Here is a 12,263-nt window from a genome sequence, read left to right as displayed (position 1 = left end):
GCTGGTAAAATCTCTCCAAGAAAGATCATGGGTGTGGGGATAAGGAAGTGAACCTCAGTGCACCGCTGCTGGAATTGTGCGTCACAAAGGCTTTCGCTTCTTAACTTAGGTTTTGAAAAGCTTTGTGAAAATGCAAATTCTCCAGCTCATCAACTCTTTTTTTTTTTCTGTCCCTCATTTCATAGATATTTGATAATTAACAATAAACTTTTGGATTTGTTTTGCCTCTGGTGTAAAAAAAAATCAGAGCAATGTTTCATACGAAATGGTGTCTGCTGCCCCTTCAGTGAACTGCTAAAAAGCAGAACAATAACTGGCTTGCATGCTTTAGAAGTCACAAATAACATTTTGAATGGCTTGGATCATAATAGCTGTATTCATTACCCCCTACAGATTGGCTTCCATAATCAAAACAATTTCTCTATATGTTGTGTGACTTACAGCGTGCTTATAATTCCAGTGAGATCCTTGTAGATAGTATTTAATCAGCCATATGGCACAATGTGTGTAAATTCCTCAAGCGTATGACTATATGGCAACTCTGTTCAATTCAGCGTCTTGCTGTGAAGATACAACACAATGAAATAAGTAAAAAAAAAACCATAAGGCTTTAATGTACAAAACAAAGGATCAGCAGCTCTCTGTTGTAATTTCAAAATCACCATCCTTAAAAGCAGTGTACAATGACAAAGTAACAAGGACTAGGAATTAAGTCCTAAGGAACCTTCCCTTAAATCCTTACTTCTTGCTTTTGCAGCTGGGCAGGCACAGGGGATTGTGGCCTCTCTCATCAAAGCACTTTCCTGTAGCAAACCCTCTAGGTTGGAGATTTTCTGGTTTAATCCCTGATGGCAACTCAGCCCCAGCTGTTCCATCCCTTCCCCCCAGGGGGATGGGGGTGGGAGAATTGGAAGGGTAAAAGTGATACAACTCATGGGTTGAAATAAAGACAGTTCAATAGGTAAAGCAAAGCCCCACACACAGGCAAAGCAAAACAAGGAATTAATTCACCACTTTCCATGGGCAGGCAAGTGTTCAGCCATCCCTAGGAAAGGAGGGCTCCAGCAGGCGTGACTTAGGAAGCCACTCTGAAAGTCCCCACTTCCTCCTTCTGCCCCAGCTTTATACCAGGAATATGATGGCATGTGGTCTGGGATATCCTTTGGGTCAGTTGGGGTCAGCTGTTCTGGCTGTGTCCTCTCCCAGCTCCTTGTTGTACTGGTGGGCTTGGGGTGAGGAGCAGAAAAGCACTTGACTCTCAGTAGTAACGAAAACATCCTAATTATCCACACTGTTTCCAGCACAAATCCAAACCACAGCCCCATACCAACTACCGTGGAGAAAATTAACTCTATCCCAGCCACAACCAGAACAGAGACGCTCAGTAAAAAGATCTTGCCCTGGATCCAGCTTAGCCTTGCAGGAACAGCCTGTAGAGCTGCGACGCACCTTGGGCAGAGCCACACGGAGACCACCAGCCCAAACGGACCGGTGTCCCATTCGGCACCGACCCTCCGCGGGGTATTGTTCTCAGTGTCCAGCCACTTCACCCGGAGGCTGCTGCCCTCGGGTGACCCCCGGCACCTGTGCCCTTGCCTGGGCAACCCGGGGCTGCGTCCGCGGAGCTCCACCGGGGAGCATCCCCTGCGGTGAGCGGGGGCACGGTCTGGCTGTGCCGGGCGGAGGCACCGCCCCAGCCCGGGGCTTTCCGCGTGTCCGTGGCCGGCCCGGGGGCACCTGCGGCGGGGACAAAGCGGGGCCGGGCGGGGCGGGGCGAGCAGGGACCCTCCCGTGCCCGCCCCGCGGCTCCGCCCGCCCCGGCCCGGCCGCGCCCGCGGCAGCGAGGGAGGGGAGCGGGGAGGCACCAGCCCGCGGATCGGCTCGGCTCGCCTGGGTTTGGCTCGGCTCGCCTGGGTTTGGCTCGGCTCGGACCATGTCGCCATGTCGGAAGTGAGGAAGTTCACGAAGCGGCTCAGCAAGCCGGGCACGGCGGCCGAGCTGCGGCAGAGCGTGTCCGAGGCGGTGCGCAGCTCCTTCGTGCTGGTGAGCGCGGGCACAGCCCGGGCGGGGCCGCGGATCCCGCTCGGCGCCCGGGAAGGGGCAGAGCTGGGCAGGGGATGCGCCGGGGGAAGGGGCAGAGCTGGGCAGGGGATGCGCCGATCGCGGGGAGAGGAAGAGGAAGGGGCTGGGTAGGGGCCGGAGAAGGGGCAGAGCTGGGTCGGCGCTGGGCAGAGCAGGGGATGCTCAGGGCGCGGCGGGGCAGGGTTTGGGAAGCGCTGTGCGAGAGATGGGCGGGCGCGGCTGGGCAAGGCAGGGGATGGGGAAGGGATCCCTCTTTGGGGTCCTCTCCGTGTGTTTGTGCCGTGCCATCCCACCTGCCGTCACCGCGCCCCTCAGCACCGCTCAAAGCTGAGAGGAGCGCAGGGAAGAGGCACTTTATCCACCTGGCGTGAGTTAGTGTCTGGGTGGTGCGAGCAAGAATTAACGGGAATCTGTCGGTGCAGGGCACTGAGCAAACAGGTAACAGAGCCCACCTTCCACAGGGTGCAGCCAGCGTGAAACTGGCACTTAGATAGGGCAGGACTGAAGGGCACGGCCTGGCAAGGTGAGAGAGAGGTACGGGCATTGGCGTAAGCCGGGAGCCCGCAATATCCCGGGAATCGCGCTCCAGTGTCTGGGGTGAACGTTACGTGCCTTATCAGATGGGTTTCATCCCCGCATGTGGGATGCTGCAGCAGGTTGTCTTTGTTGTGCTCACAGCTGTGCAAACGTTAGCGCTGTGCCCTGGGAGGATGCCGGGGTCAGCTCACAGCTTCCCAGGGCTTTGTTGGATGGATTGCACTGGTGCTCATTGAATTACTCCAGCATGTAATCAACTTTGACCTTGACACTGATGGAAGGAAGGTTAGTCAATGGGATAGGCAGAAAGTGCAGTACAAGTTCAGGGAATAATTCCTATTAGTTCTCTACTATTAGGTTAAATGGCTTGTGCTGTTAAACAAATTGAGGGGTTTGAACAAATCTTTTAAAAACACAGTTTTCTTGAAAATTTACTGATTTCTAAAGCTGTAAAAAAGCCATGGTGATAATCCAGTCTGACTTCCTAGTGCTAGTTTTGCTTCCAATGTGCGGTTATTCAGGGATCCTTATGGGCTTACATGTGATTTGCTTTCCCTCTTTCATCAACAATACACAGAGACAAATGTTTTGTACAAGCTGCTGGAACCTCTGATTAAAAATGAAATTGTGTGTATAGGACCAGAAGAGCTTTGTTATCCTACAGGCAAATGGTTACTTGGCACCTGTGCCAGGAAGCTCAGGGAGGGAAGGGGTGAGTGGGAGTGTCAGAAAGGGAAGGGATGGGTGGGACTCCAGATGAAGATAAATAAAACCCTGACAGGAACCCAAAGAAGCTGTCAGAGTCCAGCATCCATCAGCAGCCACTCTCTTTCTGATCCTTTCTAGTGTTTCATTGCCCACACTGCCCCTGCCAACTTCTCTGTCTTTCTGGCAGGCAAGTCCCCAGAGCTGCTGTGCTGCCTGGTGTGTTGGCAGCCAAGTGCCAAAGGAGGATGAGGGCAGGTGTCTCTGATCCCTAGGTCTTGGCAGACTTTCCTGCTTTTGGCAGTTCAATAGCAATGGATAAATCCCAGCACTTCTGCATCACTAGGAAGAGCCGTAAGAACACTGCAGTGATCAAGGAGTGGGAACGGAGCTGGCACAAGGTTATAGGACTGTCTCAGAGGGCGTTTTTGCCACCCTCAGTAATTAAGGTTAAGGTTCATGCTTTTCAGGTTATTCCAAGAAAAGGTGGTTCCTCTCCATTTGTTAGTGCATTGTCCTGTGAGGAAGGGATGTCTGTGCACTGGTGTGCTGGCTGTTGGGAGGGTGCAGAGGGGATTCTGGGAAATGATGGTGGAGAGAGGGGGAGACTGAAAGCTTGTAGTTTCTGATCCTGATCCCAAGGTGAGGCTCAGTCTTGGTGCTGATGGTGCACATCCCCTACCCATCTGCCTCTTCCTTGCCATGGGCAACGTGGGGGAGATCGAAGGGCCCAGCATCAGGAGTGTGCCAGCAGGCTGTGGTCCCAGCTGTGCCTCACCCTGAGGCAGTGCTGAGCTCACCAATGGCCCATGGATATGTGGGGAGCAGGGGCTGGTGCTTGGTGACTGGACAGAGCAGGCTGGCACCATGTGGTTCTGTGTGTCCCACGAGCTGGGACTTTCTGAAGCAGACTGGAGTTGCACTAGAGACTGCCTGGCAGGATCCCATCCCCTTCCTGCAGCCTGGACACAGCAGGTCAATAAAAAGTCAATAAAAGCGTGTGAGTAGTTTAATGCTCTTCAGACCCTGAGGGACACCCTGCCTGTCCCTCTGTGATCCTGTCAGGTGCCTTGTCTGTCTGCTTGCCTTGGGGCAATCTAGCTGAAAGCGTGGGGATCTGTGGTGGTGAGCATGGATGAGATGAAGGAATGGGGAGCAGAGCTAATGCTGCACGTTCCAGAGCACACACCTTCATCCACAGGAGGAGTGGGCACTATAGGGCTCTTTCAATGTGTTGAGCTCAACACTTTTGGCATTCAGGGCACTCCTTGAGACAAGGAACCGTCTGGAGTAAGAAGACATTTGTAGTCAGTGAATGAAATACTCATAAATGAAAACATCTCAGTGAAGAAAGCTTTTAACATCATGGAAGTGGTCAGCCTGTACAGAGCCACAATTTGTGCATTAAAGGAGACGCATCTCCAGCCAGGAGTGCCGTGCTCCTGCATGGCCAACCTGAGCCAGAGTGATGTCTGCAACACTGCGTTTCCAAAAGTGCTGCCCTGCAGGTGCGGTGAAGCCTGTGTCATCTTATTTCTGTGCCTGGTTTTCCATTTATGACTCTCTAGTGCAAGGAGAGTATTTATGCTTCTCTTTGATTTGCAGAGCTGGACTGAAGTTGGTAGGAGTTTGGTTGTTGACTTTGGCAGGGCTTTGCTCCTTTGTGCTTGTGAAGGGGAAGTGTTGGATGTGGTGGTGGCTGGACATCAGCAGCGAGGGGAGGTTGTCCCTTTCCAAGGAGTACCCGTGTTCACCCATTGCCCTTTGGACCAGCTGCTAGGATGCAGTTAGAGCTGTTCCTGCCGTGGTCTAAACGGAGCTGTAACCTGGAGCTGTAGTAGTGAAAGTAAGCACAGGCCGTGTTGGGGAGCTGGGAAGCACTTTGGGCCCTGTGGGAAGGATGGGGAAGGATGAAGTACAGTTCACTTTGGGCTCTGCTGCTGTTTCCAGTGTCCCAGCTGTCATTCTGGCCTTGCATCACGTTCACAGACGGGCTGTGTAGGGGAGGTCTGGGCTCGGAAGAAAGAGTTCAGTGGGAATCCCTTGAAAGCAGGCACAGCCCTGCAGAGCAGCATCAAGAGTGCCTGGGGTGCTGCAGGCAGCCGGGGTGTGTGGGAACCTGGGTTCTCTCTGTGCGCTTTTCTTCCCAAAGCTGCAGGGCAGATTGTATCAATTTCAGCTTTGAAAGCTCCCTGATGTGCGCTGCTGATTACAGCTGGGGATGGAGTTTTGGCAGACTAATTGACAAACAAGGTCACTGTTTAAACAAACAAATTTAGTGAAAGCATTAGTTGGCAGGTGGGATAAATGGCTTGCTAGAAGATAAAGGAAAATTTTAGGATTAGGTTAAAGAAAGGAGCAGTCAAAGCCCAAGTGTGATAACTTAAACCATTCTTAACCAAGAGATGATCTGCAATTTAAACTTTGGGGCACCAACAGTACAATACTGTGTTAGAAGTGCAACTTCAGAGCTGAAGTGCTGATGATACCTGGGAGAGGCACCTGAGCTAGAGCTCAGGAGAGCAGCCAGGGCCTTTGCCAGTGGAGGGACATGGGTGATTTTGGCTCAGACCTTCAATGCAATCTCCCTCCTCCCATGCTCTCCACACTGAGGATGTTGCTGAGTAATAATGGGAAAGTTGAGCAGCAGGGCAGGAGAACCCTGCTCCAAGTCACTGGCTGATGTGGGACCTGAGCAGTCACAGAGCTCAGACACTTGTCAGCAGGATGCACATGTGTGCTCAGGTGTGTGGTCCTCATTCTGTTGGAGGTGCCTGTGCACTTCTCCTTCACTCCATGAAGTGCAGTGGGGCATCGTAGAGTTGAGCCATTTAAGTGCACGTGTGTGTGAGTGAGATCTCAAGTGTTGTGGCACTGACAGGACAATAGCAAAGGCTCTTCTTTCTGCCTCAGGATCAGATCAGCTGCACGTGGTCACTTGCTTCTGTGTGGTTGTAAGGCCAAAACTGAGACAGAGTCTCCCTGTGCCTCCCCTCTCTCTTTGGAAGTGATGTTCAGCAGTGGCTCAGCTCCCGCAAGGAGAGAGCTGTGTCTCAAGCCAGTTGCAAGTTTTCCAGAGGTGTCATCTTCTGTGTCGTGACAGAGAAATAAAATGTGTGGGAGACACGAGATCAGAGCAGCAAGCACTTGACAAAACTCAGATGATGCATTTTCCCACAGTGCTGCCAAACCTACTCATCTGGTGGCAATTTTAAGTCTCGCACAATTACTCTGATTTTCTTTAGATCAGTTCTATGCAGATTAACTAAAGATGCATTTACTGCTTTGCCATAGAGATTTACAAAGGGTGCAGAGCCAGAGCATCTTATCTGAGAAGGAGCAGCTGCAAAGGATTTGCCCACACTGAGTGTCAGCCAGCCCAGTGGAGCATCTCCAGGCACCCCAGGGCACAGATTGGTGGCACCCAGGCACACTCAGCTCTTGGCCACACCTCTGCCAGCACAGAAACTCCCAGCAAGTGTGGGAGAACCTCTGCTTGCAAACAAGTGCATTGATCCTTGCCATCCAGAGGTATCCAAGGCGAGTGTCTGCTCTCTGTGTTATGTGGTGGTGTGGGATGTGCTCCCTGAAACCTCGCCGTGAGACGGTGGGCAGCGTGCCAGGAGGAGATGGGTTTTGTTTGATCCTGGCTGGGCTGGGTTCATATGGGTGGCTCAGTTTCAGTCAGTTACAAAAAGGAGATAAAAAGTGCCTTAATAGTGATACTTAAGAAGGTTTTGACTGGAGGCAAAAAGGCATTTTGTTCTTTCTGTGTTTTGTTTTTTTTTTTTTCAGCTTAAACTATATTATTAGTGCCTCAATTTATGCTCATGCAGAGGAAATCAGCTTTCTGCATACAGTCCTCTTTTAATAAGCTAAATTCACTTTGATCAATGTGAAGCCTGTTTATATGCAGCATTTGTAGTGATCTTGGCACTCAAGAGAGACACAGAATATATGCATGTTCCCCCTGGGGGTTGTCAACATGCTGTGTTTGCACAATTTACATAGAGAAAGAGACATGTATGAGGCATGGGAGGAAACTCTACCCCTGTGTAAGTGGGTGGGAGCTTTGCAGTTCGTTCAGCCAGGGCAGGATTTGCCTACTGTAGCTCGGTGCCTCCAGAGCTGGCCACCACAGCTGGCTGGAGTGGCTTCTGTGGAAGTGTTTGCGGAGAGAACTGTTTTTCACAGGGGCTTATTCAAGAAAATGCTTAAACGCATTCTTGGAATTAATCACATGCTTTCCTGACTTGGGGCTCGTGTGCTGTAAGGGGCTGGATTTAGCCCAGTGCTGGCTGAGTGCCATGGCATGGCCCTGGGCAACGTGTGCCAGGGAAGTGGCTGGGTTTGCTCCTGCCTGAGATCACACCACTTGTGGAGTGGATGAGGGGCACGGGTTGATGGAGAAGAGCAAGGCTCCAAGTGACCTCTGCAGCTATTTGTGGCCAAATCTCTGGCATATCTCCTACTGATACCCAGTCCCGAAGAGATGGGGCAATTCTTGCTCCCTATGAATGCCTGTGTGCTGAGGAGTGGCTGCAGGAGGAGCTCCAGTCAGTGTATCCATTTCTCAAGGCTTTTGGAGTCAATGACAAGCTTTTGATGGGCACTAAATCTTATCCTTCCTAAGTCATCATTTAAATGTGTGTGTCCTCCCACCCATTATAGGAAAAGCACTAGGAGAAGAACAAAGCATCCAGGCCTTATGTGTGTGTACCTCTTATCACATTTTGTTAGCTGGGGTTTTAGCACTTGCTGGGCTAGGCAGAGAGTGGTTTGTTGTGTGCCAAGGACAGTATCATAAAAATGCAGGTGTCCCTGCATTGACAGCATCTGCCCCGACCCACCACTGTCAATGCAGTGAAACGCCTGGAACAGATGGTTGGTGGTGGTGCCTGCAGCTAATGCCAGCAATGCAGTGGGGATTTGGTGCACTCAGAATCCAGTGAGGCTGGATGGCTCCTGGGCTTTGTTTCAGCCTCTTCTGTATATGGAGATATTTGCAGATATCTCCCCCAAGGACCACGAGCATTTGAACCAGGACTACCTGCTGTAGTGTATAGTGTAGTGTCCTTTTCTGTATGCAGCTGGATGGCTCTTTCATCATTTCACTTAGCCCTTTGCACGCTGATTTATTATATCTAATGATGCGAAAATGCACAAAGCTTTTGACATTTCTGTGGCCTGAGAATGCAAGTCACGGTCACACACAGAGCTGAACAGCAGCCAGGCATGGGGCACACGTGTGCTTCAGCATCCCCGGTTAATTGGCCTCCTCACTCCTGCTTTGTCCAAGGAAGAAAAGAGTAGTTTCATATACCTTTGTGACCATTGCTGTTATCTTAAAAATGGTGGAATATGTTTCCCTGCCACCAACTCTTTCCATCTCTTTCATTCCCTTAAAAAGTACAAATCAAAGCTCTCCCTTTGCTGGCTCCTCTTTCCTTCAACACAGCCCTCACTTATCTTTACAGTTTTTCCCTGCCTCCCGCTGCTTCTCTAATGGGGTCAGGGCTGCTTCTTCCTGACCCCTTTCTCACCCCTCTCTCCTTTCTTGCTGAAATGCAGTTTCTTCTCTCCCTATTAATATCCCCTGTCACAGGGCTGTTCCTGGGGAGTGGTTGCATCTGGAAGGAGACCCTGTGTGTTTTGGTCCACAGTGCTCTCTCATCCTGCTCTTGGCTCCATGCTGGGTGACATCCCCTCTCCAGCCTCGTCCTTCTGTCCCCAGAGTGAGGACACTGCATGGGTGGGGCCAGAAAAATCTCCCCTGTGCAGTATTAGGACCTGGTGATGGCAGAGTGCTGTACATTGCTCCGTAGCAGCCATACATGTCCCTGTTTTGGCAGGAGTCAGGACCCTGGGATGTGGGCTGGATGGCAGTGTCTGTGTGAGGAGCGAGGCCCATCTCCCAGAGGTCTGGAGGAAGCCACAGCTCAGAATGGCAGCTGACTCCATGTCTGCCAGGGCTCTGTCAGCCTGCCAAGCCCATGGCTCTGTGGCTCAGTCCTTGGGGACATGGGGGTTAGCTGGAGCAGGGACTCGAGGGAAGTGTTGTGCCAGCCAGAAAGGGATGGAGGGGCACAGGAACATGAGAGGCTTGGCAGGAGCTGGGTTTGTGATAGGGGCAGGTAGAAGAGATATGGTTGGGAGAGGGAAAGGAAGTCTCCATCTCTTGGAGGGAGGTGATAGCACTGGCTGGGGTGGGCTGAATGCCTGCAGACCTGGTGTTCAGGGATGCAAACCCAGCTGCTGACAGACAACCACTTTCCATGGCAGTTTGGGGCTCCAGGAAAGTTGTGCTGGACTCAGACAGATTTTCCTCACAATTCTGCCTCTCCCTCTGTGCCTGGGGAGCCCTGAGCACTCCCTTGTCCTGTTGCATGATGCTGGAGCTTGTATGGATGTCTGTACCTGGGGAAACATTGAGGTGTTTCTGTTGACGGCAGCATTTTGTCTATGGGTGGGTTGAAGCCTCACAGAGCCCATCCACAGCCCCTCCTGCATTTGCTGGGGAGAACAGAGTTTAACTCTGCAGCTGCTGCAGCTGTTTGCACCTGTATCCAATGCCTGCAGCCAGAAAATGGAGCATAGATGAGGCTGAGACAAACAACTTCCTGAGCTGCTTAAACCACCGCTGACATCTTTGGGTTTGACTGCACTGCTGGGGTGTTTGCTGTGTTGCTGAGGCAACTCAAACCTATCTTGTAACTTCCTGCTCCATTTTTCCCCAGTGTTGCTCTGTGGGCTTGAACAAGTCTCTTCATCCTGTCCCAGCTCGATGAGGAGTGTTCTGCCTCCTCGCCTTTGGGCAGCAGCTGCGCAGTTGGCTTGGCCCCATGTGCAAGTGGTTTCTTAGTGAAAAACAAGAGTTTAAGACAGACAGGAAAGGGAGGGGTTCTGCTTATGTGCCATTAATTGCTTTAAGATGTTCTGAAGCTGGCTATTATGGAACTGGATGCTAAATATAAAACTGATACTACATAAATAAATGATGAAATACAAGTGACATCTGAAAAGCACTTCGGGATGTTCCAGTTAAGAATTTAAATAAATAACATGTATTATTGTCATTGTAATTACTATTTTCCTTTTTTAGCATGCCTGTGCTTACAGAATGTTTTGAGGAGTCCTATCTGGCAGAACTTCAGCTGTCCCACAGAAACCAGTACCCTTTTGCCAGATTCTATCAACGCTATTATTTTTGGAGGAGAAAATCAAAGCTATGACGTTTTCACATCTCATGCTCTGCGGCAGATGCTCAGCTGGATGCAGGTGCAGTTTGGCTGACGTAGAGCTGCTCTGATCCCTCCCTCTGCTCCTCGAGGAGAAGGGCTGGATGTGTGCCAGGATGTACCTGTGCAGGCAGGGACTCAGGGCTTCAGGTGCTGTGCCTGGGAAGTGGAGACACTGTAGGAGTTTGTACTGAGCTGACACTGGTGTCTGTCACACAGAAGCACTCAGAGGTCCCTAGGAAGGTCAAGCACAGGGGTATAGGATACTGAAAGCTATCTCAAATACTTGTCCTAAACCACTGCCTGTGCAAGAACAGTGCTGGATCTCCTCAAATGTGTGCTCATGCCAGAGATGGGCCTTTCCCCCAGCTACCAGCAGTGCTTTTCTGCTGACTCTGCACTTGTTCAAGGCATCATTTTTCAGAGGTGATGTGTGAAGATGAAGTGCAGGTGGGCTGGAGTGGCAGCACTGCCTTCTAGGCTGAACCACTCACAATTGGGCTGTGAACTCTCACTGCTTCTTTGCAATGCAGCTGCTTTCTGTTTCCTTTGCTTAAGTGATTATGCAAGAATCTCAAGCTTTCAGGAAAAAAACAGTGTTATTGGCCCTTGTGGCTGCAGAACTCAGCTTCAAAATGGGATCTGCTGAAGGCTGTGAAGTGTGGTGTCCACTTCTGAGTAAGTGGAAGGGAAATGAAAAGTCATATGTTGATTATCCTGACTTCCTGTAATTTCTAAGCCAATCTGAAGGCGCTTCAAGGGCTGAATTTGTTTTATTTGCTAGACCTAATAATGACAGGTAAATATTTGCCTGTCTACACTGACATCAACCTTTTGACTGTTCATTCAAGCCTTCTCTAAGCTGATGTCTCACACTGATGCTGCACTGTCTCGGAGACAGTGCTGATAACTGCAGGCACTTTGTCACTAGAGAACTGGGCATTACTCTGTAAAAGGAGACATCCAGGTTGCCAGAACCCAGTCTGCCATTTGCAGTGCTAAAATGAGGTTCTGCAGCCACCCAGGACCATCGGTGCAGGAGGGGAAAGGTGTGGGTTGGTTTGCACAGAACTTGAGTGGGGTGGAGGGAAGCATAGGAGAGGGGGCTGGCTTTTGCTCCGTGCTTTCAGATGGAAAGAGTGAGTCATTTCCACTGCAAGTGTTTTCTTGCAGGGTGCCAGGACTGTGCCCCCATCCTCCCCTTCCCTGCCACATGGCTTCTTATTTCTCTGAGAGCTCCCGTCAGACACAGCCTATCCCATGTAATACAGAGCAGGGAAAGAGTGGGGTACAGCAGCTTTGTGCTGCTGGCACTGCATTTAGAGCTGGAGAGTGGCACAGACTGGCACATAACTCCTATATGGAGATGGGAGCATGGGGACTCACCCAAACTCCTGTCTCATGAGATCCTTGGAAATGAGGCACTTGCAGCCGTGTCTCCTGCTGTCCAGCTGCTGGGGTTCCTCTGCCACGTGTACCCTTTTCTGGGTGACAGAGAGACAAAGTGAGCCCTGAAGTTTGCTCTGGGGGTGCTGAGGACCAGGCAAAGGAGAGTCTGCTTTCCTGGGCCACAGCTGGTGAAGCATTTGTTTCCAGGGTAGGATGAGTACTGCAAGGAAAGAAGGAGGTGCTGAGGTACCCTGCTGAAGCATCACCTAACAACTGGTGGGGAGCCCACACTGCCTGAGGGAGGATCTGTTT

The 12,263-nt window shown here is 51.1% G+C and overlaps 1 protein-coding gene across 6 annotated transcripts in view; it reads left to right on the top strand.

Moving 5' to 3' along the window:
• Positions 1–1,836: 1,836 nt before the first annotated feature.
• The window catches only part of DOCK11 (dedicator of cytokinesis 11), a 78,054-nt gene continuing 67,627 nt past the window's right edge, over positions 1,837–12,263 (top strand). For 4 of the 6 annotated variants that reach the window (XM_064669958.1, XM_064669960.1, XM_064669954.1 and 1 more), the window contains exon 1: positions 1,881–2,043. In XM_064669958.1, the coding sequence (XP_064526028.1) occupies positions 1,942–2,043 (102 nt within the window). In that variant the 5' untranslated portion in view covers positions 1,881–1,941. Of the gene's footprint in view, positions 2,044–12,263 lie in introns of all 6 variants that reach the window. The other 2 variants (XM_064669955.1, XM_064669959.1) reach the window with 2 other exon arrangements.

Source organism: Pseudopipra pipra, chromosome 13 (assembly GCF_036250125.1).
Source record: "Pseudopipra pipra isolate bDixPip1 chromosome 13, bDixPip1.hap1, whole genome shotgun sequence".
Taxonomy (NCBI): Eukaryota; Metazoa; Chordata; class Aves; order Passeriformes; family Pipridae; genus Pseudopipra; species Pseudopipra pipra.
Note: the sequence above shows the minus strand (reverse complement) of the source record. Positions and strands in the feature narration are given on the sequence as shown.